Source organism: Fundulus heteroclitus, unplaced genomic scaffold (assembly GCF_011125445.2).
Source record: "Fundulus heteroclitus isolate FHET01 unplaced genomic scaffold, MU-UCD_Fhet_4.1 scaffold_217, whole genome shotgun sequence".
In the NCBI taxonomy this organism is placed as follows: domain Eukaryota; kingdom Metazoa; phylum Chordata; class Actinopteri; order Cyprinodontiformes; family Fundulidae; genus Fundulus; species Fundulus heteroclitus.
This window is the reverse complement of record NW_023396629.1, coordinates 227,561-254,998: the sequence shown is the minus strand read 5'-3', so window position 1 is coordinate 254,998 and position 27,438 is coordinate 227,561. Positions and strand designations below refer to the sequence as shown.

The 27,438-nt window shown below is 38.0% G+C and overlaps 1 protein-coding gene across 1 annotated transcript in view; it reads left to right on the top strand.

Moving 5' to 3' along the window:
• lrrc75bb (leucine rich repeat containing 75Bb) overlaps nucleotides 1-26,674 on the top strand; it is a 46,277-nt gene extending 19,603 nt beyond the window's left edge. Inside the window, 1 exon segment of the mRNA XM_036129778.1 lies at nucleotides 25,837-26,674. Within this exon segment, the coding sequence (XP_035985671.1) occupies nucleotides 25,837-26,452 (616 nt within the window). The 3' untranslated portion in view covers nucleotides 26,453-26,674.
• Nucleotides 26,675-27,438: the final 764 nt, after the last annotated feature.

Below are 27,438 nucleotides of genomic sequence, written 5' to 3'. Positions count from 1 at the left end.
TGCCATACATGGCAGCTCTGCAGGTTGGGCTAAGGCTCTGGGGAAATGCTCTGAGGAAAGGCACTGTCAGAAGAAGAGCAGAAAAAGGGAAGGAGGGGGGTAGCAGATGAGAAGTCACGCATCCCCCCTCTTTCCTCCTGCTTCACTTTGAATTGATCTTTTTTTCATATTTTGGATGGTAAAGGCTTAAATCTTATTTTCTCCCGAAAGTGAAATTGAGAAGTCAATCTAATAAGTGCCGAGCCTGCTCTCCATTTCTTGTCTCAGATTGGATTGTTTCTCGTGACATACAGGCAAGTGGTCGCAAATGTCCCAGAGATAACTCATAAATCATAACTCAGGCTTTATTACCGAGCCCTGCTTTGCTTCTGCAACGCTGTAAAAAGCTGTGCGAGTGTGTCGCGCTTAAGGCAATGTTTTTGGTTGTTTTGTTTTTTGGTTGTTTGGGTTTTTTTTTTCTGCAGCACACAAACAAGGTTTCAGAGAAATACGGTGTTCTTCAATCCACATGAGGATTTTTAATGTTACTGTGATTAGTATTGAAAAATCAGATTAATAAACCTCAAATCTTTTATTAGATAAAGTTTGGCTTTACAGCGCATTTTCAAGCTATTGGACTCTGACTGTAGATGTGTTTGCATGACTTGTCTTTATAGCACAACACAAGTTTGCCGCAGGTATTATGGACATTATGAGTCGTGACGATGAGACAACACAGTTAAAGCAGTACTTCTTCTAGGTCCCATTGCACATTGGGTAGTAGTAGCGACACAAAGTCGCAGTATGTCAAATAGGTTTTTTTTTCCCTTGTTCAATATTTTACTCTGGTATTTACCCTTATCTTCTACTCTTGGTGTATCTTTAGAGCTAATTTTAGATCAAAGCGGTGTGCTCTTTTTTTCTTCTTCTCTTTTTTTCTCATTGCTAATAATTGTGTGCAACTGTCCATGTATTTGCCACTGTCACACCGGAATTCCTTTATTGTCCCCATTGCAGGACAATAAAGGAATTCTTATTCTTACTCTTAGTATCTGAGTCAGTATTAAGTCCACTCATAGTCAAGATCTGTAAAATCTTTATTTTTATCATCTTGGGAGTGAAACGAGTTGTGGCTGTTAGGACCAGGAGCCATTAGTTGTGTGTGAGAGTTGACAGGCTGTCCTGATAACTCACCCAGACTCGCATTGCTGAGACTAAAGGAGGTTTTTTTTCCTCCCACAGCTCATAACGTGAAGGCTGCCATTTTGGTTTTCATGAAGCCTGATCATGACAGTAAACAAGGCAGAAACAGTTTCCCAGTAGCTCAGGTTAAGCTGACAGAGGTTGAAGAACTGCGATCTAAACAGGTTTTGAAAATGCAAAAGTTCTGATACAGAAATATATATATATATATATATATATATATATATATATATATATATATATATATATATATATATATATATATATATATATATATTTTAAAAAGATCTTGTTTCTCAACATCAGTAACATCTGTTAATCGGGCGTGAACATTTAAATATTTTTTAACACTTAGTCCAAATTTGACGCGCCCCAAACAATAGTATCCTTGGTTACACAAAATACCAGCAGCAAAACAATACATTTTAACTGAAACATATTGTGAAGCCCTGTTCCTAATTCTGTAAAAAGAACTATGCTTTAAAGAAATTTAAAAATATACCAATTTGAGCTGCTGACACCTTCCATATAAATAAGTGTTTATTCCTAACTACCGCATATCAGTGTATTTCTCTCTGTAGTTCGGCCATTTAAAAGAATAATGAAGCTAATACTTAACTATCTCCTATAATTTAATTCAACAGTAAGTGAAATGTAAATTCTTTGGAAAGGGTTGTCTATCACGACACATTGTTACATACAGGCCAGCTGACAGCTTTGCTAGAGCCCAGGACAACACAGTCTTTTTGGGCCCCCCCTCTACACCTGCCGCCACCACACACACAAACACACACACACACACCAAAAAAAAGTCAGCTTAACTGTATACTTCATGCCCTGGAAATCTCTGTAGTTTATACTGGATATTTTCAACCCATCTATTGAATTTAGTGCACTGGTTGATCTTTTCTTCATAAGAGAACAGCAAGCACTGCAGCCAAAATATGGCCTTTTTTGACCTGCTGTATATTAGCCAGTCCCTAAGCTTGATGCATCATGAAACTGTTGACCTTTTGGGTTTTGTGATTTTTATTTTATTATTACAATTAAATAATGTTATGTTGAGGGTTTTTTTTTTTCAAATCCACCTCTTATATCTTTCAGTCCTTATGTAATTTTGTCTGTATTTTGTGCACCTGCCTGTTGCTTTAATCCTATAAATTTCCCTGTCGTGGGATAAATAAAGGATTAGCTAATCTTATATTAAATAACACTTTTTAATAGGATATATGTACTGGGTTCTTTCAAGGTCTTAATTACATTTTCTGTATGGGCGCCAGTAACATATGATATATAATATGTACTTTGAAAGTTAACATGAACTGCTGCTGAAGATCACCACTCTTATCTACCTGGATGTTCTCTGGAGGACTAAGACGTCTAAGTCAGTGACGTCAGTCTGTGGGTCTGTTGGGGCAATGAGAGAAGTTTCATCGACGTTTTCTTGCTCATGGTTTTACACGTGCTTATATAAATTTATTGTGTTTCCACTTAATTTAACCGGCTTTTTACAAAACATACAGCTTGATTTCATTTACAGGTATTAAAATAGAGCCAAACGGCGCTTCTTTCCCTCTTCATTTTCTTCCGCTCCTACGGTCTCTCTCTCTCCGAGTCTGATCAGCAGCGCGGTTGTTTGTGTGTTGAGTGGAGAGAGAGCTGAGCTGAGCCTGCGTGCTGATTGGCTGGCGCCACTGAGCCATGTATGTGAAGGGAGGGGGAGCAGCAAAGTGCCGTGACACAGACGCAGAGACTTTCATGAAGCTGCTGCAGTCAGCGCACGCGCTGATTGACACTCTGAGCATTTTAATGGTCAGAGTGTCAGTTTTGGGCCCCCCCTCTGTCCTGGGCCCGGGACAACTGACCCGTTTGTCCCCCACTGTCGGCGGACGTGGTTACATATCAACCTTATTGCTGGTGGAGATGCTGGAGGATTGGTTTTGTTGGAGGTGTGGTAATATAGCAGCAGGTGCAGTAAAGCAGTTTATTTAGTATGTAGCTGTGTTTTTGAAGTAATTCATTAACAGTTGGGCTACATGCTGAAGCAGAGCTTTACGATCTCCAGGTGATTGGACTTTGACTTTTCTCGTGTGTTTGTATTTTGACTATTTCTTTGCTATTAGGTGTCTGACACCCTGCTTCCTTTAGTTATTTCCTTGTGTTTATTATACTCAGGTGTTTGTGTTTTTGGGTTTCTGTTTTATTGTTTTGGTTTGTACCATTTTAGGTCATACTTTTGTGGATTAGTTAGTGGGTTTAGTTCTTAGTTGAATCTATGTAATGTTTCCTGTTACATTCATTCCCTGTTTCCCTTTCAGTGTCACCTAAGCTCCTATGTTCTCATTAGTTTCAGCTGTTCAGGAGGAGTGAATGCTGCAAACCAGTGAGTCGATACAATCTGCTGGGTTTCCTTAAATAGAACATTTTTTAACTAGTCTGTCTGGATGATTTGATTGAATTGACTTTGCAAATTGCCTTGAGATGGCATGTGTTGTGAACTGCCGCTATTTAAATAAAATTGAATTGAATTGTTCTTCATCCCTCATGGTTAGCCCTCCTTTTCTCACTGGTTCTCTTTGTCCCATGATGGTTTTCTTCCTTTTAATTTCCCATTCTTCGTAGCTTCGTTGTTCTTCCTAGTTTTACCATTTCACCTTCTGTAAGTTTATTTTTGATTTTTTTTCCCCTATGAAATCCTTACTTTCATCCTGTCTGCATTTGGGTCCTCCTAAAACCACACAGATCATAACACAGCGGGTCTTTCTGCATGGAGTTTGCATGTTCTCCCTGCGCGTGCATGGGTTTTTTCTGGGTACTCTTACCTTCCCCCACTGTCCAAAAACATGAATGTTAGGTTAAATGGTAAGATCTTGTAAGTTCAGTGTGTAGAGAGTGAATTCAAGCAATTTTGGGTTAAGTCTGTTTTTTTTCCTCAATATTCATACTGTTTTAAGTAATCTTTCCTGACCCATACAGTCAAGTGGAACAGAAAAGTTGTGAAATTTTATTTCACAACTTGGTAAGCAACAATATTATATATAATACATGAAAAATACTATTCGGTTGATCAGAAGTTTGAATTAAACTTAAGCATTGACAGAAAAAAGGTTAGTACTTGATGATTAATTTAGAAATCGTGTCCATGATCAATTTTCTGAACTCAGACCTAAGAAAGGTTAGCTTTAAACTTTGTGCGTTTCTCACATTTAATGAGGTTCCAAAGTTTGCTTTTTTCCTCAGGCCGGTCCTGTTTATGAGTAAACCGTCAAATTTAGATCTATTCAACGTACAATACATAAAACAAGCCACCTTTCACATATTAAATCATGTGTTATTTTAAAAGAAACAATACGGGCTGGCTTATCAGGACCTAAAATGGAAATGGGGCCTCAAATACAATCACAGGACCCCAAACAATCTTAGGCCGACTCTGGATGTGTTTTTGCCTCCACTGTCTTTTACCATCAATGAAACACCAATAATGAGTTATTCTTTTTATAGATATTTTTTTTAGATTTAGCAGTCTAACAGCCCTCAACAGGTCAATTGTAGAGACTGAAACTTGTTCCCCAACAGCATGTGTCAGGACAAATAACCAAACATCTTCCAGCTTTTGTTTCCAGACGGGCACTTGGCAAGGATCCCCCTCATTGTTTGCTATTTTTATTGAAACACTAGCAGCAGCAATCAGACAAACTAAAGACATTAAAGGTATAAAGAGCATGAAAATGAGCATAAATTAGTCTTTATGCGGATGATGTATTACTTTACCTCCAGTTTTCAAACGGCCAAGGTGAGATTTACTCACTACTCTCCCGCTGTTGGCGGGAGCTAATTTCCACCCCTACTGGTAACATTTAACATCACATCCTCATGATTTTGTATTCTGCATAAAATCACTCGTGTCTATAGTAATGTAACAATTACACTTCATATTTACACATCACTACAGGCAGGTCATTTATTGTGTTGTAACAATTATTGAAAAGTAATAAACAAAACAAATTATTTCAATATCAAGAACATGCAAATAAGCACCACCTGCTGCAAAGCGATCTTTTTCTATAACAACGTTCACGATTTGCGGTTGTCGAGGACCACAAAGCAGCGAAGGCGACTCAGAGCCATCATAAAGGTTAATAATTTTAATGGCCAGAACACAGGACGGGACCTCAGGTAAGGTTAAAAAAGGTAGGTTAACAGAGGATCCGCAAATAACGAACCAAAAACAGGAACCTACGCAGAGAAGTAATCAACTGGATAACAAACAGGTGAGTAACAATCAACAAAAATACACACAGCAGGGGAGGCGGGAAACTAGAAGGGCATGAAACACAGGTAAACTATACACAAAACAAACTCTAACTGAAAGATGCACAATCCAAGGACCCTAAAAACTAGTAAATAACCAAACACCTTAGGATTGTGACAAAAATAACCCCTTCCAAAGTCCATATGGTCTTTAAGAAACATGGGTCATCAGCACAAGAACAGATGGATTCATTAATTTTTGGGTTGTAATTTTTGGTGCACCAAAGAACTTCTCAGTTCAGGCTTGAGCTAACCTTGATACAACATTTTTATCACAAAACTTGATAAATATTTTAATGCTATCTTGCTTTGCTTTTTATAACACGTCTCACAGACCAACTCTACAAGAAAGATGGTCGTTTAACATGGTGTCTGTCAGTGGTTGCCCAGAAATGGAGGCTTGTTGTCGAAACTCTCCTTTATTAGTTAGGAAGGGTCACAATAACCCAATTTGTTATGGCTTTAAAGTCTGGGAAAACATCAAAACCAACTGCTGAAGTAAAGTTAATGAAATATAGTGCAATCAGAAGCCCACACAAACCCCAGCATATCAGATGAAAGACCTGTGGGAGACTTTACCGTGTCATGTCTTTTCAAAGTCATCCCCTGGCAAGCAGATCCACCAGTTATATCTAGTTGAGCAATAAGACATCTTATTACTAATCTGAGAGCTTGTGGTAAATTTTAAAGCTGCCCTTCAATCGCTGTATGTCTGCCTCCTATGCACCGACATTTCAGTAATTATAAATGAAGTGTCACAGTTCTACTTCTTGTTTATCTGTAGCCTGCTTTGCCCATTTTACTACATAAACTCAAATTCACTTCTCCTCTCTTTGTTATTTCAATCAACTTTTTACTTAGACCTAATTAAGGTTTAACTTATAGATTGCACTATAGGTGATGATGAGAAAAAACATTGGTTTCATTGAGTTTCAAACCTCTAAGAATGTATTGTTTTCCCTGTTGAGCAAATGAAGTATTACCAAGGCAAAAGAATAAATAAATAAATAAAGTTGAGGTGTTTAATAATCTGCGGCCTTTATTTGTTGCCATTCTGAATTGTATAGTCATATAGTGACCTAGCTCATACTAAATTTTTAATGGACTGAAAATGTATAAGCTGCACAAAAACTCATCCCAAAGGGCCAGAGAAGATAAAGCGACTCTTAATCACTTTAAGTAAGTTCAAGATTTGTAATTAAACCAGTTTTCACCACTTATTGGTATCAAGGAAGTCTTGTGACTTATCAGTAAAATGTATTTCCTCTGAAGCATCCTTGATTTTTCTAATTAAGCATGAAGCTGAGATTTCTTATTATTATTTTTTTACTGAAAGAGAAACATGGAAAATGTTTACTACAGTACATAGGAAGAAATCTTATGTCTTATATTAATCAGTACCTGCTCATCACTTACAAAATGAAGCTAATCTAGATCATCTAGATAACTAATAAACAGGTAAACACTAAAGTAACAGAGGCAATTTTAACTATGAAGCACAAACTACTTGTTGACTGACATAATGGAACAATAGTCTAAAAACCTAAAAGTTATCAAAATGTCCAATTCTCAGTTATAAACAGAAACACTGTTTAGATGAGGTTATAAGAGGGTTATTACAAAGAAATGTATAACAGAGAGAATCAGAGAGTGGATATTTGGCCCCCTTTTGACTCTCTTTTTATCTTGGAGACATATTTTGAACAGGCCTGCTACACTCACAGCGGTCGCGGCGGGAGTCTTTTTTGCCTCGGGTTTAAAAATCCTGAAGGATCTTCACTTTGGGTTTCGAAATTGGGTCATAAATGCAAAGAGGGTGCACTAAGAAAAAGTTATTGAAGTCTTGAGCATTATGTCTAAGAGATGAGGGAAGCGTACAAATAAAACAGGTCATGTAAGATTTTATTCATAATATGACAAGTTTGCATGACACAAAATGTTAAACAAACAACCAAGATGTGTGAATGTGTGAGCATTGTTAATTTAGTTGGGTGAATGAGACGCTATTTCTTTAAAAGTGTTATTTCAGCTCAGTCCATTCATCGGGATGATCAAGCCTAGTTAACCGGGTCAAGCTTCTTGCGTGGACGAACTCTTTCTGAGAGTTCGGTTGTGAGGACTGCTCGCTCACCCGACCCATTGGAACCATTGCTGATCAGCAAATCAAAAGCAGACTTTAGGGGAATGTGGGGGTTGGGACATATTATCCAGCCAGTGAGCTAAAGCGAGGCTGAAGTTAGCCAATTGGATAAAGTTCTCACTCTGTGAGCCAGAGAGCCTCTCAGATGCAGCATTTTTATCCAAAGCATTTTTCTCTGAACTAAAACAAAGCGTCTGCTAAGAGTTTCTTTGCACATTGAAGATATTTTAAAAGATTTAACAGTTTATAAGGATTAACACAGTTTCTTAGTCAGAACCTTGCATTGGTTAATTGCGGCTTATTTCATTGAAAGGAAACAATAATTTCATTATGATGAAAGACTATCTTTCATCATATAATGAGAGATTATCTATATGCTTTAAGGAAGATGGATTGTTTTGGCTGAAGTAAAGGTATATTTAGCCTGTAAAATGAGATTAGCTACTCAGCTAAACCTAGGAAAAGAGTTTTTCAAGATAAAAAGGTCAATGTACAAAGGTTGGTTCATGCTACATATACAGTATGTAGTACCAGTAAGCAAACATTTACTTCCTCCTATAAAATTGAACCTTTAATACAGTTAATCCCAAGATTATCCACACTCCTGGTAGATTTAGGTTAAAGTAATCTTTTATTTTACCAACATGTTTCTGGGGGAAGCTTATCATCAAAGATAAACAGTTAAAATAGTAGAGGAAACAATTATGGGAAAGGGTTTGATTGCTGTAGTGCCGCTAAAATTTTTTCCACTGATTATTGTATGGTATTCTGATATTCTAATAACACAAATAAATTATATTTTGCAATATTGCTCTTGCTTTTATATTGTTTTATCTTTTGATGGTTGCCTGTCTCATTTCCAATCAAAAACAAGCGTGTTGATTGAAAGTAAAATATATTTTTTAAATTACCAGAGATCTGAATAATTAGGGGGTTAAATGTATGGTAGAATATTCTGACTGTAGTCTGATTATACTTGTTTTCTGTAAGATAATATCATGTGGACGGGTTCCTGTGCACAGACTTTTGTGACATTTGCCTTTGACACAGACAAACCTTTGCCATGATAATCACTTACTGATAATTGGATATTAATGGGGGTTGCAATTTTGATATGAAGTTTTTTCTTGTGTGTTCAGCCAAAATTGTAAGATTTCAAGCAGTGAACAAGGAGTGAGGAGCTGTGTACGGACGAACGCAAAGCTTGTTTATCACTCAGTCGCTGTGTTTGAAATGCTTACTTGTTCGCTTGCCCACTCACTGTATTGTTTTCACCCCCAGAAAGGAATAATTTGGATTGGGGTAGCCTGGTGTTTTGCATTTCAAACACCACTTGAGTACCGCTTTACTTTATAATTATGCTCTGGGTATTCCCAGTTACATGTCGCATAAATAAACACTGGCAGTATAAGCTGGAATAGATGCCTGAATGTGGGGTAATGGACAGCATGGTGTTGTTGTTTTGGGCCGAAGTCAAATTGTAAATAGCATATCTGACTTAACAGCACATTCAGCTTTGGCAGAAATCTGGCTTTACACAATTTTTGCTGTTTTCAGGCAAACATGGAGTGCACCAAATATTATGAAAGGGCATTTAAATAAACCTGAACATTGCATAGTTGTTTGCACCAGACAAGCTGGTTTGAATATTACAGAAATTCCCGACCACTGGGACTTTAACGCACAACCATTCCTCTGGTCTTCAGAGAATGATCCAAAAGGACAAAATATCTAGTGAGCACAGGTTGTATGGAGGACAAATGGCTTGGAGAATTAACAGATTGGGATGAAGAAGATAAAACGACCCCCGTCAGCTGAAATAACTTTTTATGATCAAGGTATGCAGAAAACCATCTCTAATCGCACAACACGTCAGACCTAGATGAAGATCTACTGGAGCAAAAAAACGAAGCTGGGTGCCACTCCTGGCAACTAAAACAGCAAAATAAAGCTAGAATTTGCACAGGGTGGCCAAAATTGTATACTAACAGATTGAAAAACAACCGATACGTCTTGATTTCAGCTGAAACCTTCATAAAGTTTGGTCAGAAGTTGTGTAACCAGTAGTAAGGTGGGTTTAGGCTGCTGGTGGAGGTGTAATAGTTAGGGAGATATTTTCTTTGGAAACTTGCAGCTCCTTTGTACCAGCTGAGCATTGTATAAAACTACAGCCTACTTAAGTATTGCTGCTTATCATGTCTGCCCATCATTCTGGAGGATGGACCTCCTCGGCCTATCCCTGAGCTCATTTCAGCCATAGGTATCCAGGATCACCATTTTTAGCCATGATCCAAATCTCATAACCAGAGCTGAGAGTTGGAACGTGGAGACAGATCAGTAAATCGAGAGCCTCCCTTTACGCCTCAGCTTTTTCTTTAACCTAACAGATGGGATCGGTGCTTTGGAGAAGAGTCTAATCCATTTATCCACCCAGATAAGATAAGAAGTTTATTTGTCACTGCACACTGATGTCAGCGTTGCAACAACATCATGTCGGTTTCTGGACTGAGAAATTAAATGAACAAGGACGAAATAACAATAAATGAAGTAAAAATAACTGATAGATTATGCATTTTAGGTACATACAGAATTGGAATTGCATCCATATGCTCTCTTACAGTTGCCCTACAGACTATCAATGTACACAAATGTGTCAATAACAAATCACAGACACAAAATAAACCAACTTACTGTATTAAGTCTTATTTCTATATAATTTAAAATACACTGACTCAACAAGAGCTCAAGGAGTTCCCATACTTCTGGCCTTTTTAATTGATCACGTTTGCAAATAAAATAACTTTCACTATCAGTCGTAAAACGTTTTTTCTAGGTTTTGGGTGATGTGTTTGGTGGATTGGTGACCCTGTGGGGTGTTTTGCAGTTCAGAGCGTCGCTTCTGTAGCTAAGACTTTCCAGGGATTTCAGGGTAAAGACTACAGATTATGTGCACTTTAGCATGGGAGTCAAATACTGTTACTGATCATGTTTCTATTGAGAGATTAACAATCCTATTTACTACATGTTGCATCCAGTCCGTTCAGTTTGCTTTCTGTTTGACCTCCACTTTTAATAGAGACGTAAAGATCCAGCCACCATCTTTCATCATGAATAATTGAGGGCTTCCCACAGAACTAGCTGAGATCCTGCAGGATGAGTGGGAGGAAGGAAGAGACACTCAATATTATCTGTAGCTCCTGTCCTCAGGCCACACAGCTATAATGAAATAATTAGAATGATTCAATGCATTTATTAGTAAACACATGGTCTGACACAACTTTTTGACTCAAACGGGATTAAAAAGCTTGCAGTATTTTAAAACTGTCTAATTATTTGCTGAAGGATTGAGGCTTGTTAAAAAAAAAAGAGCTGCTGTGATTTTGATCTGCAAGTTTTACTCCTTTAATGCTAATGTGGATCTCCTACATTCTTCAAGCCACCAGCTTTGAGTTAAGGGATCTGCTCGCTCTAATGCTGGTTTTATAACTGTAGCTTGACGTACCATGTCAGACACAGGCGCGCGGCTCTCTGATATACGGTTATGTAAGCCAAACTGTTTTTGCAATGAGTTCTGTCGCTGCTTTCCTTTCGCCTAAACATTCAGTTCGTCACGTCAAATCAAATCCGAGGTGAATTTATAGCTTGCCTGAGGAGTGAACATCGCATTTTACACGCTGCAAAGCTGCATTATGATATCTACTGTAAAAAGGAGGTTGTGTTACAATTGGCAAAATAAAGCAAAATATGCCGTAGTCTGGTCTGTATCACGACAGTTCTGGGATGCTTGTGTCAATTTTGATGGTTATGTCATTTTGGACGTATCCTTTCGTATCTTTCCACCCCTTCATACCTTTATGTGTTCTGCTACTTTGACTTGCTTTCTGCATTTATTTGCAAAGAGCCCCTGAGAATTGCAAGATGGAATAGCTGAAAGCCATGGAAGGTTTATTGCGTTTGGCAATAGATCCTCGAATCCTTTTTTGTTTTTCTTTGTCCAATTAAGACTCCACTCTCAAACCTGCACAAAACGTTTATTTGGACTTAACTTCAGCAGTTTAGGTAAACAATTTGACCTCTGTTTTTGATTTGTTAATTTTTTATTCGTCCTTTTTTTTTTTTTTTTGCTAAGGGAACATCCGTTTCACTCCAGTTCACTGCATTATAACTCCAATGCCCCCCTTCATTAAAAAAAAGAAGCCAAAAACAAGTTTTTCGGGAAATAAGAGCCTGATCTGGGATATCAAAGCACTGCACAGCCTTTAGCTGCTTCATTGGTGATGCACAATAGAAGCAGCCTTAATCAGCCCATCCGCTAAATTTTCACTGAAATTTAATCCAAATCCAAATGAGCTTTGAGGCTATTTTCTTCCTTCCCAGTAAATGTGCCATTATCCCCATGGAACTGCAGGATACTAGATGGTGGAGAAAAAAAAAACACCACTTTCATGCTTTCAGCCATTTCTCGAGCGCTACACCATCAGTTTGACGGTCATATTGTTGGTGTAGTGGCAAGTGTAGCTCTCTTTCGGCACAGAATAATTATGGAAAACTCTCATTAATCCTGTTCAAACTGCCCCGAGGCACAATAATGACATGCAGAACAGAAACATAGAAAGCATGCCATTTACTGCCTCTCTGCTCAAAGTTGACTTTATACTGTAGAGCCATGCGCGTTTTCCTATGCCTGAGACCGACTACAGCCCCTACATTATACAGATGCCTGGAGGCGAAACAGTACAGATCGATCTGAGGAATAAACAAGTCAAGAGCAAAGCGTTGATGAAGCAGACATTGATCTGGTCCATCCCACGGGTCTGTGGAACTGCAATCTGTTATGTTTTTTAAGTGTTTTCATTTCATTCTCTTAAAATGAGTCGAATCTTTGTCTGCATGCTCAGCGGGAAATAACTTTTAACTGCTAATACAGAAAGTTCTCCCTCTCAGCTGAACTATCATTGAATTTTGTGTAACAATAGTATATGATAATACAACAATGTATTTTTTTCAATGCTTTCCTGAGGATGACATGATCTTTGGGACTTTGTGTTCAGCGTTATTTTGGCATTTATATTCGGCTCCTTTGTTCCCTATGTGTTTTAACAGCCAACCCTCCCATTTCCTCAGTTCAACTTGAGTTATTTTCCTTCTCTCAAAGCTTTCCCCAGTTTATAATCAACCACCTGCTTCTCGCTCAGTAATCAACTCTCCAGCTGAAATATCTCTCAGTCAGTCAGCTCTTTGTCAGGTTATCCAGTTACTCGCACCAATGTGTTTCCTTGCTGTACTCTTGTGGTGGATTATTTTGGACGCCCATGTACTTAAACCATTATCTATCAGTTCATTTCTCATTGTATTTAAGAATGTTTATAAACTACGAAGACAAATGGTAATTAAAATGCTCGCATTTGTCAATTTACTTGTTTGTTTTTTTCTAAATATTTTATGTCCTATTTCCATTTTTTGTGGTTTTGACCTCAGTTGGACCATATAAATCGAATTAGATTTGACAACTTTGACCCCTAATCAAACTAAAAAAATGATCTGCAGCCATAATTTATACATTTACCAATATAATACTAAACTGTTTTATCTGTGTGTTAGCATGTGGATGAGTGGTTCTCATCACTAACATGCTGAAGATGTCCAGGTCAGGCCAATCAAACTTGTGAGTAGAAGTAGTACTTTCCCTGGTGCACTGTTTACAGTATGACATATTCTGTTTAGTTTAAATAATTTTTTTAATGGTCAACAGTGTGCCTTTGACCAATTTAGCTTAGTTTAAAGAGTGGAACTTTTTAGAAAGAAAGGGAATATTACATTCAACACATTAGAAATATGACAATTCAGTCTTTCAACTTTGTTCATAAAGAAATGAAGTAGAACAATCATATCGACCAATATATAATAAACAGTTTAACATTTTATTGTTTTGTTATTGTGAGTGAGCAGCATAAACATCAGTGGGCTAAGCACACACCCTTGGGGGGTTGCCAGTATAGTTTTGTGCAGAAACTCTGGTTCCTTAATACATCAATATAGATACTTTGAAGCTGCTGCTTTTCTACATTGTACAATAACTTTGTTGTCAAGAAAAAAAAGTAATAATTTCATTAAACACATAGCATGTGGCGCAAATAGTTAGCATTTACATCAAATCAACCTATATTTCTTTTATAATCCACAGATGTTTCTTAACCAGATTTTGAGTTTCATAAAAAACAAATATGAACAATGATATGCAAAAAAGTTCTTATTACAGCTTTATTTAGCCCTATTCACCAAAAACGTCTAGAGATTACCTTCAGTCCAAAGTAGTCTTCCAAATGTAATAAAGTGTACCAAATGAAACAGCATGAAAAGAATCTAATAAACATTTAGATTTACGTTGCCAAAGACTGAACATTCATACATTAAATCTGTAGGAAAATTATGTTATTACCTCGAAAATTTCTCGGTGTCTCACAGTTTTACTCATTCATGAGAGCAAACTGAGGGGAACATGTACTCAAAGTGGGAAAACGGGTAACAAGTCTTTTACTTTTCACTTTCATCCAAGTGGCAAAATATTAAGTGGCTCTAAGACGATTTTTCTTGTGAGAATATATTATGGGAGACTTTACATGTTCTAACCCCATTGGCCTTTTAAGAAAAAAAGAAAAAAAAAACACTCTTCCACCCCCGGTGCTGTCTTGTTCAGGGCAGAGAATGTGTTGGTTGCTTTCAAGCGGAAATTGATTAGCAAAATGGTAAAGCAAAGAGGCAGGAGAATAATGACGAGCACTTATATTTTGTAACATCAAGGGACCCAGCCAGACTGAGTGGCGGCTAACCTGATACGCACAGCCTCCGAACATGGGCTGGAAAATGAGGCTGAACACAGAAATCAATGGATGTACCCTTTAACAGAGGGCCACAACAGTATTCTGTGGATGAATAACACATAAGTGCACAGATCTGCTTTTACATAGAAGGTGAATAGTCTATAAAACCAAGGTGCAAACAGCCGCTGTTATGCCGATGTGAACATGTTGACATTCGGTTTTAAGATAAAGTATGTGCAACAGTTGCTGGCAGCTGAAGATGTCTGAATAAATATATCAACGATGTCAGACTGCCCAATAAAGAGGATTAACACAAAGTAGATTCAATACCCACAATAGTGATGTGCTTCAAATTAGAGGCAATCAATCATTGGCAGAAAACTGTTGCTTTAGAGCCAGTCTCTAAATTTCCTTTTTTAGGCGACACAGTTCTAATATATTTTGATGTCTTTGCTTGAACACTAATTTAGCATCACAAACTGAAAATGTTTTATGACCTCCCTCCCGTTTTACATAACAATGGAGTGAAAACTACCCTTGTTCAGTGCATAAAAGTTAACAACATCCCAGAGGAAAGACAGGCTTCGAAAAGCAATTAGACAGTCTACATGGAGCTACATTTAAACAGCCAATGGCTGGACACATGAGACTTTGCTCTTATTAGATCCCTGCCTGGTTGCATCAGTTTCATCTGATGTGATACGTGGATTTCCCTTGACTTATTTTCTTGTAAACAACTTTTTCAAGCTGTCTTTTTTTTTTTTTTGTTTATTAATTTTGTGACTGAGGATATGCAAAGCCTTGTAAAAGTGTTTGTTTAGTATTTTGTCAAATTACAACCAACCTTTATTGGAATGTTATATGACACATGAATTCAAAGTAGCAAATAATTGTGAAGTGGAAGGAAAAAGAAAAATGTTTTTTAAAAAAAACATTTGCAGAGACAAAGTGGAAAGCTGTGACCTCCATTTGTATTCATCTCCTTTTATGTTAATGCTTGGTAGAACCTCATTCCACTGCGATTTATAGCTGTAAGTCCTTTGGGATTTGTCTTAAAAGACGAGCATTGCACTTCGAAGGACACATTTTTCCTCTTTGTTTCTCTTTAGAAAATACCTCAAGCTTTGTCAAAATGGACGGAGAACATCTGAGAATATTTTTTTTTAAATCTTGACATAGATTCTATAGTGGCCTTTGACTAGGCCGTTCTACCATGGATTTGCATAGTGTTGTAAATGTTTAGTATCCTGCTGGAAGGTTAACCTCCAACTCTGTTTCAAGCATTTTTCCGTTTATGCCAGGTCTTCTTCCAGGACTGCCCTGTATGTATCTGCATCCATCTTCCCATCAACTCGGACCTACTTCCCTGACCTTGCGGAAGAAAAGCCTCCTCATAGCATGATGCTTCCACCACCATGTATAATGGTGGAGATGGTGTGCCAGGGTGATGGTTTTTTCACCACACACAGCGTTTTGCGTGTATACTAAAAAGCACAATCCTGTCTGACAGCACAACCCTCCACGAGACATTTGTTGTGTTCCTTACATAGAGATTTAACTTTAAACGGAACTTCTTAGGTTTTTCCTTTTTGTTTTTTCAATATCTTTTGTTCTTTATCCCTGACCCATCTATGCTGTTCTTTGTTTTCTTAATGTCCTCTAAAAACACTTGAGGCCTTCCTTCACTGAGCAGCTGTATTTTTAAATATTTTAATAGACATATTTGTTTGTAAAGATTTTTAAAAACTTTGTCATTTTCTTTCCTCTTAACTGTTTTCCACTGCTTGGTGTTAGTGTATCACATAGTAATACAAGTATGATGCAAGGAAGTTGCTGGTTAGAACATTACAAAACGAGAAGAAGTGAAATCTTTATGAATTTTGAAAGGTACAGTGTGCACCACTGCTTAGGGGCATGTTGCAGATAAGACATTCTGCTGGTATTATTTCATGCAGATGAACCATGATGTAGTTCATCTCTTGGCTTTAATTAAAAAAAAAAAAAAAAAAAAAAAAACGTACTGCGGCTCTGGCGATGCAGGCATCTAAACAGCCTGTGGGTGGAACTGTGTCCATGAAGCCTGGCGGCAGCAGATTTTCCAGCCTGCCTGAAGTTATCTGTGCTGTCTCATTAAAAACACTTTATATATATAACATTCCCACTGCACCACCCACTCAGCTGCAGCCCAGTCTTGCCTGGCTCTTGAGGTTGGTCGTACCACACAACCACACAGGTGACTTGGAAAAGCCGCAGATGTAGGGAGCCCTCTCCATTAATAAGTCAATTGAAACTGATTTATAGTTTTATTGCGGTAAAACACACAGAGGCACAGAAAACTCTCATAGGAGTGACTGAGCATGCCAAGACAATGTTGACAACTTTCCCAGCACTTTCAGAAGCTGACTGGTAAAATGTTAATGCTGAAACCCATATGCAATGTGGAAAACAATCTAATAAAAAAATCTGTATAACTTTGAGAGCCAGTTTCTATAAACGTATAGGTTCCACCAATCTGCTTAAAAGTACGATGATGTTTGTTTGGTCACCTGAGTGCCAAAAAGCATTTGCTTCGTCATGACCTGGTTCATGAGAATATGACAAAAAAAAAAAGCGAGACACGCCGTCTGTAAGGCAATTTTTTATATTAAATTAACACAAGTTTTAAACCAGGGTGAACAAAAACAGACAAAGCCAAGGCAAACCAAATAACAACCAAGACAATAACTAACACAACACCTAACTAATTTAAGAAACGCAAAACCAGCCAAACATAACAAAGACCAACCCAACTCATCAGGACCTGGGCAACTTGCTGCTATTAAATAATAATGAAACCCCTGAAGGAGATTGTTTGGTCATCAGTTTGTGATCTTAGCTTAAGTGTATGTGGGTTATACAACAGGAGGTTGATCCAATGATCTTGCATATCACAAAGTCCACCTCTGAGCCGCTAAAAAAGTTTTTTTAGTGGCCTAGTCAAAGTTTGCACTTATATCTGATTGAGATATTCTTTCATTACCTTTAAACAACCTATATGCTTCACATATGGTAGTTTGGATAGCCCTCTCCCACACCGCCTCCTTTTAAATTAAATCAGCATTTTGTATTAATTCAGGTTATGTTTAGTTGATATAACATTTTGCTTAACTATCTGTAACATTTAAATGTAACAAAAAAAAGCAAAACTAATGTACATCTAAATGTTGCCTTACATTTGGTTTGAGATAGACCTACCGATCAGTATTTTATTGACCAATACCAATTTATGGTTTCCTTTAAAGAGTGACCTACCAATTCATATTTTCTAAAGCAAAACAAAAAAGTATAAATGACCATAGAAGAAAAGTTGTTGCTGCAGGTTCCTTATCTCTTGTTGTATTCTTGAATCCAGTATAAAATGAAAGCAATGCAAAATCCCCATTTTATGTGTTCGTGAAGTTTGAATTTGTAACTTATCTATTTGAGCTCCTTGGGTAATAAAGAAGTTTGCTGTAAACTTTGAAGCATGTGCAGATGTCTCTGAGAAAAGTCAGTGAACGTAATCAGTAGTCTGTGCAATGGTTTGAATGAGAAGAGAGGGGAATTAGTCAATCTCTAGAGGTTGGATCAGGGTTGGGTTGTATAATGAGCTGCTCTTACTAGTTGAAGAGTTCTTACTGACACTGAGGAAATACTGTTGGCTGAGCTAATAGATGGACATATAACAGTAGATGAGTGGTTTGTTTAGCTGCTCTGCGACTGAAGGTGTTGCTGAGGACAGACAAATAGGTGAATTACGGTAAGATAAGTTGCCTTCTGACCCCCAGATTCCACATCCTCCGCTCCTGTATGTGTCCGTTCTGTTCCAGACCGGCTTCCTTGAGTCCGTGAAAAGCAACGGCTGCTATATCTGCGGTTACTCCGTCTAGCTCTGCTCCAAAGTTTCTTGAAGCCCGAGAAGAGCACGTGCGATCATCGTCATTACAAGCAGAATGGAAATCTATTTGGAGAAGATTACCACGTTTCAAATGAAATGCTGAAATGAGGAATCTGCTTCCTTATATGGTGCTAAAAGAATGGTTTGCATCTGATAATTTAATAAAACTCTTAACTTTATTTTAAATAATAAAAAATGTCTTTAATTTGTTGACATTCTCTGTATGTACTATTTAATTTTGACAAACCAGATGTTGCTGGTGTTCTTGTTCCTGTTTGGAACCGATGCAACAGAAAATTGGAGTTGTTCTGTAATTTGCCGGTGAATGATGAAGAGCGGGTCCATCAACATGGAGAATATGGAACCATCCTCACGCGTTAACATTACAACGCAGCTGCTCCGTCGATCGCACATGAATGGAAACGGAGCAAGCATGGAGGATGTGGAATCTGGGATTAAGACCATTTCTCAGACACAAGGAGGATAAACAATCTGGCATAGCATGAAACTCCTGCTGGTCCTATACTGTCTTTCGATAGGAAGTTAGGATGCAGGTTGGCAGCATCTGATCATCAATGCAATGTCCAGAGATCCATTTTAACCTGTTCTAATCAGCAGCATCAATGCTACTACTAACACTAGGGTACACCCTTGAAGGGTTGCCAATCCATCACCCTGCAACACAGAGACACACAGGATGAACAACCATGCACACACACACACACACACACACACACACACCTAAGGACAATTCAGAAAGACCAACTAACCTAACAGTTGTGTTTTTGGACAGTGGGACCCATGCACGGGGAAAACATGCAAACTGCATGAGAAAGAGCACTGACTGGGATTCGAACCCAGGACCTTCTTGCAGCGAGGCATCAGTGCTAGCAGTTGTGCAGATCATATTCCCCCTTTGTCTGATGTATTCTAAACTCAGAACAGAAAAGCGAAGCAGATAACTGTTTTTAAGGCAATTAGCTCTTAAGTCATCTTTATTTTTCATCGTAAATGTGTACATTCCAATGAAATCCGTCCCCTGCATTTAATCCATCCTTGCTCAAGGAACCAGAGTGGCAGTCAATTCAACTTGCAGCCTTGCCAGGACACAAGTGCCCTGCTTTAACCAGCAGGCTACCACTTACTCACTTAAAAACTGGGAGTTTTCAGTTTTGAAACCTGATTCTTCTGTATTTGACTTGTCCATTACCAGCCACGGTCAATCAAGGGAAAGTAATGCCGTATTGATCTATAGCTAACTAATTTAAACGCTTCTTAGAATCACAAAATTCACAAGCAAAACATAAGCGAGATAATTGCTACGTCTATACAGAGTGGATCAAGGTTCAAAAAATGTTCTTGCAACCTTCTCTGTGTTTCTCTAAGGGCAGGTCAGAACTAATTAATTAAATGATTAATCCTTTTCTAATTAAATTAAGTGCAGGCTGTGTTGAGTGCAAATCAGCAGAGCGCAGTCCGTATGTCAACTTGATCTTTACTGTAAGACTCATCAGGAGTTACGTAACGCTGCCTGGGACCCAATTTGTGATTGTGTCAAACAAGTGCTGAACCGTTCCTGTACATAATCCTGGCTCTTATTTCCATTTGACAAAAGAGTTATTTGTTTCTATGTGATTGCATCAGAAGTAAGTATAAGCCAGTTTGCAGTTGTTTTAGGATTTCGCATGGCTGTCTTCATGAATGCTATTTATGTTTTGTTGCTATTTAGATTTTTGACCTCACCCAAAGAAATGTAACTTACTGTGACAACAATGCGCAACATTCTGAAATTATACTCAATGAATCTGATTAACAAAAGCCACAGATTGATCGTTGAGCTCAAGCACTTTTACCTTTTAGGCAAATTTTTGTTTCGGAGTCAAAACTCTAAACTGAAAGGCTTTTAGGGCTACTAACAAGTAGTCTGCTGCACCACACTTCCTTATTTAAAATATTAACACAACAACTTATTAATCAATACAAAAAAGTGTTTGGTGTGTGTTTATTTTCAGGCAAAAAGGACGCCCCGTTATGACCTATTAATTGTGTATGATAATTGACACATGAACTTGGAACCGCAGGTGTCAAAATATTGTTAAAGACATTAAAAAAAAAAAAACTTTCCACTCGTCCATGGTGGCCATATTAAAGATATTTGTTGGGGTACCTTTCTGGATACTTTCTTCTCTTAGCAAATATTAGAAGGTATGTCACCATCCATTAGTGTTTGTCTGTTGCTGTTTTATCTTGCTCCATGCTCTGTGGTACTCGTGTCAGCCTATAAGTTTTTGGATTTTTTTTTTTTTTTTGGATGTTGGTTCAACCTGTGCCTCACAGCTTATGACAGGTTAGGGTAGAACGATAACAGAGCGAATCAAGTCCAGACCATGTGACCACACAAGACAAAAGAAATAAGGGTAAAAAAGAAGTAAAAGCATCAAAGTGATGAATAGTGAGCTTCTCTCAGCTCATGAAGCAGGAAAGGATGAAATATAACCTGCTTCTGGAATCAATAATCAATAATCCATCCAATCGCCGCCACGCTGCACCATAGATATTTTTCTTTCGCTTAACCAAGCAGAGGGAGTGACAGATGCAAATATCAAAGCCTGTCGATTTACGAGGCTCCCTGACAGAGCAGGGAGCAGCGATAGATGCAGAGAGAATCCTTCCTTAACTGGAGGATAATATTTTCTTTTTTTTCTCTGTCAGACCTCAGAGAAATCCTCTCTGTGGCCGATGAGGCAGAGGGACGAGGGAAAACCAAACAGGTTCGACAGAGAGAAAAAATATATATATATATATATATATATATATATATATATATATATATATATATATATATATATATTATCTTCCGGTTTAAAAAAAAAAAAAAAACTCTCCCACACTTCTTCTTCATTTGTTGGGCAGATGATTTTCCTCTGACATGTTCCAAGTCCAAACAAAGAGGTCTAAAATGGTGCCTCAAGCGCTGACAAGGAGGTTTCTTCTTCCTCATAGCTAACCTATACATTTTTAACCACGCTGTTACACAGACCATATTTTTTGAGACTGCTCTTTGTGGGCAGAAGCAGTGAGACATGATCCAAAATGAGACATTTTTTCAAAAATATTCCTCTGTGAGATAGATTCACCAAATATCTTATTTTTTTCTTCTTATTTCAGGGGGATACACTTATTGTTCCCCTTGTTACTGTTAGATGAGAATGTTAGATCAGGATTGGAAAAATATTCTGTTATATTCAAGACAAGAAACTGCTTTTATATTTGAATACTTTTTTTCTTAAGAGGTCAAGATGATTATAGCATGCTGCATCGTTGTGTTTCATCCAGTTTTATTCTTTAGTCGTGACACTGGGGAGTGAGCTAAATCAGTCATTTATTGATGGGTTCATTTCTCTGTGATGTTTTTCATTTGAATTAGTTGCAACCGACTGTTTTGTTAACAGCAAATAAGGCTAAACAGCTTTGCAAACCAACCTGTCTAAATATCTAAACACTACCCTTACTAAATCATGAATAAATTGTCCATTAAAAAAATCTTCTTGGATCAATTTCACAAGTCAAGGCTAGGCCTGATTTATGTTCATAAGTTGGGCAGCATGTTTCAAAAAATATACGAATGTTGTATCATGCCCAAAAAAACTATGCAGTTATTGATTATTATTAGCCTGTATTTCTATACCCTTTTTTTTCTTTGCGATTACACACTATACCGTGAGCTTTAATACCTCAGCCACTAGAAAGTAACGTCATATGTGAGCATCAAAGGCAGTTGAGACTCCAAGTAATGGCTTAAATCTATTGTGAGTATGCTCTACAGCAGGAGTCCCTAAAATGGGGGTCAGGACCCCCGGGAAGTCACCTATTGGGGGTAGTGAGATAATTTGTTGTTGATGTGCTTAGAACATTTAGTATTTTCTTATTTGTAAAACCGATACCAAAGTAACACTTTACAAGATGCTCAATATTCCTTATTTGAACACAAGGGGAAGACTGCCTAAGAGTTCTTTTAAAAATAATACTTTATTCTCATAATCTTACGACTTTATTCCCATAACATGAAGACTTTACTCTTAAAACGTCCAATAAATGAAAAAGAAATCCCACCTCCTAAAAAGGGGGTCACCAGTCTCTGGCTCTGTTATTTTGGGGGTTGCGGGCTGAAACTTTTTGTAAATCCCGGCTTAACAGGAACAAATTTAAAATTTTCCAACCAAATATTGCATCTCTCCTGTCCTCCTCCTTTCGGATTACACACCCGGATATTGTGATGAAATTTTTTTTATTTCTAGCGTAGGTGTAAAAACTATTTTGAGAAAACATGGTTTTCTAGGTCAAAATTACATCTTACTATAACACCGATTTTACTTTACTTTATCTTTCAATTTTATCTTTTATCTTCATCTTTCAATTTTAAGTCAGTTCATATTTATGAAACCAATTCACAAATGTTATCTCAACGCACTTTACATGACAAGTGGATCCTATTTCTATCAAGTGGTATCCAATCCAATTAGGTCCAAATTCGATCCATATCAATCCAATTCATATGCAATCCTAATATGTAGTCAGATTCAGATCCAATTATATGCTGTCCAATTCAGTGTGATGAGCATACACATTTAAAGTCAGTTTGCCCTGTTCTGCCAAATAAATAAGTTAACTTTGGAAGCCCAGACATTTGTATCAAGTTGTTGACTTCGCAGGAAACTCTCATCCTGAGCAAACACGGGGTAACAAATTACTCCGCATAATTTATTTTAACCAGAAACACAAAACAAATTAACCAGAGGACAGTTGTACAAAAGAGAGAAAACACACGAATGATTGGAAAAATTAAGAAAATGGTTATTTGACAGATGCACACAAAACATGTTAGTTCTTACAGTTTGACACCAATTTTATACTTACAATAGATGTATCCCCATGAACCAGTGCTGAAAGAAGGTATCAACCCAATTCAATATGAAACAGACCAGATTATAATACTGCAGGCACATCATGCAGCCAAGGACTTGGAATAATATATCAGGAAAGTGCAAGATCTTATCAAATTTGTCGCCTTTGATTCTGAATAGAACAATGAGTCTTTTCAAGACTGAGACAAGACACGACGTCTGAAAGCCAGTGAACATTGTTGGGCAGGACAGCAGTTTAAGATACCAAATGAGAACAGGCAATGGTTTATGTAAGTAATACCTTTTTTCTTTTTCATCTACCAAAAGAGAGCAGGTAAAGTGTTAAAGGTCAACCAAATCGGTGGCCAGCATACATGGAAAGTCAGAAGGAGAGGTTTGAAGAAAATACCTGAGCTGCAGGCCTTTAAAAAGTGAGTTTTTGAACAGCTGCTCATATGATGCTAGTTTTTTTTTTCTGTATAAACCGATTTTTAGGGTGGTTCAGATTGACTATATTTCTAACCCTGAAATATGTCATTCCAGGTGCAAGTTTGGAACAACTCCTTAGATAATCCTGGCTTTTAAGTCAAAAACTGTAAGGATTGCAATGTTTCCTGACCTTATACTACAGTTTGAGGGAATGTCAGATTACAGCATGAACTATAGGCTTATCAAAACCAGAAAGGAGAGAAAAACTCAATAGGAATGGATTGTGACTGGTTGTTTAAGGAATGGGGATTAGCTGCCTAGTAGAAAAAAATGCAGAGCAAATAGCAACACAGACTTTTGTAAAAAAAAAAAAAGACTCCCCTGTTATTTTCTATTAAACAACCCCCACCAGCTGCATTCTGGCTGGCAGCCGATGTTTCAAGGTGTGACGTCCAGTGAACCTTTCCAAACCTGTTCAGACGCGTTAATGTTTCTGATAAAACTATCCAATGGGATAGCCTCAGATTCTCAGGGACATTTACCTTTGTAATATTTCCTTTGAGCAAATGTTTGTGCTTTCCAAATGATGTTGATTTCCAATTAAAGGTTGAGGGGGTAATCACTCTAGCTATGTAATGACATCACAGATTGTGAGGAACTGAAAACAGTAATAATAGATCATCAACATAAAGTGAGATTTTGTGTTTGATATGAATGAATACCCTTAAGGGGCTTGCAGCACTGAAGTAACACAAAGAAAATTCCAGTAGAACCAGGCTCAGTATAAAGGATCATCCACCGAAGCAGTGGTGCAGAAAGAAAGACAAACAAAGAGCGCACACGGTTAATAGCAGCACTGCTCCATTAGTTACTCCTTTCAAATAAATACAGAATAACTGGACCGGGAGGACTTTCTATGAAAAAGGAACAGCAGATTGAGACAACAGGAAATGGATGTCAGCAGTAAATGCAAATAATCCATAAATGGAGAGTAGTAGGAGAAAACAGCAGAATGAGGAAAAGTGCAAAATCCTCCAACAGCTTAAGCCTGTAGCAGTTTACGCTGTCTTGTTGTCTTAAGACAACGCCATGGAATTACATTTCTGCGCCTTTTGGCCTCTGGTAGATGAGAGAAAGCATAAATGTAAGAAAAACATATGTTAGCAGCTATCTTTCAACAGGATACTTGAAACAAGCTCCAACTAAAGCCTGTCAGCCAAACTGATTGAACATACTGGCAACCTGCCCATGGAATAATTCATCCTTTTATTAAATGGCAGCTTTGAGCGACGCTAAATATGATTAAACAGGTATAGAAAATCGATGGACCGATGATAAGTATTTAGAATTCCAGAATATAAAATAGTATTCTGCTGTAAAGTAGTAATCAGAGTCTTCATTTAAGGCTTCTCTGTCACTGGTATGATTTTTTATAAACTTTAACCCGAAGAGAGAATTTTTACAAAGAAAGTAACAAATTAACTCAGCTTAAGTTTCTTACAGAGTCAAATGACACATTTTTTAGGTATAATTAAAATAAAATATTATTTTCTGATCCCATGTTTTTAGAAAAAAAAAACACTTAAAGTTGGTATGAGGTTAAATTGAAACCTTCTGTCAATTGTGTGACTAATGAAAACAGGTTTGCCTCGCTCTGTTCAGCTGCTTTTATTTCTTTAAGATTTATTGCCTTTCCCCTGGTTATTTTTATTTTTCTGAGTATACAGCTGGCTTAGAGGTGACACTCAAGCCAGAAAACAGCTGCTGCCTTTCCACAGATGACTTTCAGCACAGGCGACACAATTTGTTATGCGAGTGGCTTTGAGTCATACATTTAAATGCAAATTCTCTTCTGCACATTATTGATTGTTTAACTCGCCCTGCTGCTGTTTGCCGTTACTTTTTTTAGTTCATTTTTCTGCACACTTTGCAGATGCACACTCTGCTCTTGTGGATTGTGTGGCACCCTATAACAGACCCTTTAAAATCAATAACCTCACTATCATTAACTAAAGATTGCTTGTCTTTGGATAACTCACTGCTCGTGGAGAAGAATTAATACCTTTAATACTGTTGTGCGTCAGAGACCTAATAAGCTTTGGATGTTGTGTTTTGTTTGTTTTTTTCAAACAGTTTGAAGACCACCCTGAAGAAGCGTCTGTCCGGTGATGTGGTGAACTTGTCGGGGATACCGCTGTCTGGACGTGACGTCCACCGTGTAGCCTTCTACCTTCAGACCTGTAGTGAGGCGGTGTCCGCTGTGGACCTGAGCTTCACCGAGCTGCAGGACGAGAGCTTACGCCTGCTGCTGCCCTGCCTGAGCCGCCTGCCCAAACTGACCACGCTAGCTGTCAACGGCAACCGCCTGACAGCCGGCATACTGAAAGACCTGACGGAGACGGTGAAGGACCCCAGAAAGTTCCCCAGTCTGGCCTGGATCGACATGGGTAACAACGTGGACGTCTTCACCGTCCCACAGCCGCTGCTCGTGGCCCTGAGGCGCCGCTTTGGTCTCCGCAGCAGTCTTCCCACCATCTATGAGTACAGCGAGGCGCAGGCATTCGGTAGGTACAACCCAAACATGGAGACTTCTGTGGAGGAGCCCAGCCTGTTTGAGGAGGGGGATGTGGAGGAAGACGACAGAGTGGGGGAGGAGGAGGAGGAAGAAGAGGACAGACTTGAGCTCCGAGCCTGGGGCTTCAGAGAAGAAAATGTGTCAAAGAATGCACTACACTTCTGTGGGAGGTGATTGCCTAGGGCGGCTTTCTTTTAGACTGGCAGCCTCATGTAACCTCAAGTCTAGCCTGCTCTGTCGGAGTGGCAGGAGATGCCGACGCTGACCCACACATTTCTCAAAATAACTTTTCAAATGAGTAACCGTGTTGTGTGTCCCTGTGGATGCTCTGAATATTGCAGACACCTCTGTGCTTGTACGTGCTTGTCGGTAAGAATAAATTTGCAGAATGATTTACTCTTTATTTTTCTAGGAAAGTTTAACTCAATGGGTTTATTATTTTTTTTCCAGTGCATCATGTTTCTAAAAAAAATTGGGGGATTTCCTCCAGGTATCCACAACCGTCAGCTGGAGCAACTTTAAGTGCCTTAAACATGGGCACATCAGCAGCAGCTGTTGAATAGGACACAAATGCATTGATCTCTTTGTTATGTAGGGCTGAATTTGCTCAAATCAAGGATAAACGTACACCTATATAAATTGCACTGTAAATAGAACAATAACTTTCGACGCGTTTTAGTTTAATTCCTACAAAAGCTGAGAAAGGGCTGCTTAGAAATGCACCAATCGCACTGCAAAACCGGAACTGAAAATAAGTAAAGCTTTCTTGAAATTAGTGAGTTTGTCCTAGATTTGAGCAAGTAAATAAGATGATCTGCCAATAGTATGAGTATTTTGACCCCTAAAATAAGATAATTAGCTATTGTGCACTTGAAATAAGATGATTGAGATGAGTTGTTCTTATTTTAAGTGCAAAACCCTTGTTCCATTGGCAGATAATCTAATTTACATGCTCAAATCAAGGATTAATAAACTTATTTCATTGCACTTATTTTTAGTTCTGTTTTTGCTGTGTGCAACAGCTCAAAACAACCCTGTTTCAACTGGAGATAGAAAAACGTGTATTGTTCTGATGAGAATAGAATAAAATATAAAAAAATTTAATTAAAAAAAACATTGTGGTTAAGTGGATAAAAAAGATTGTTTATCTCAAGATAACA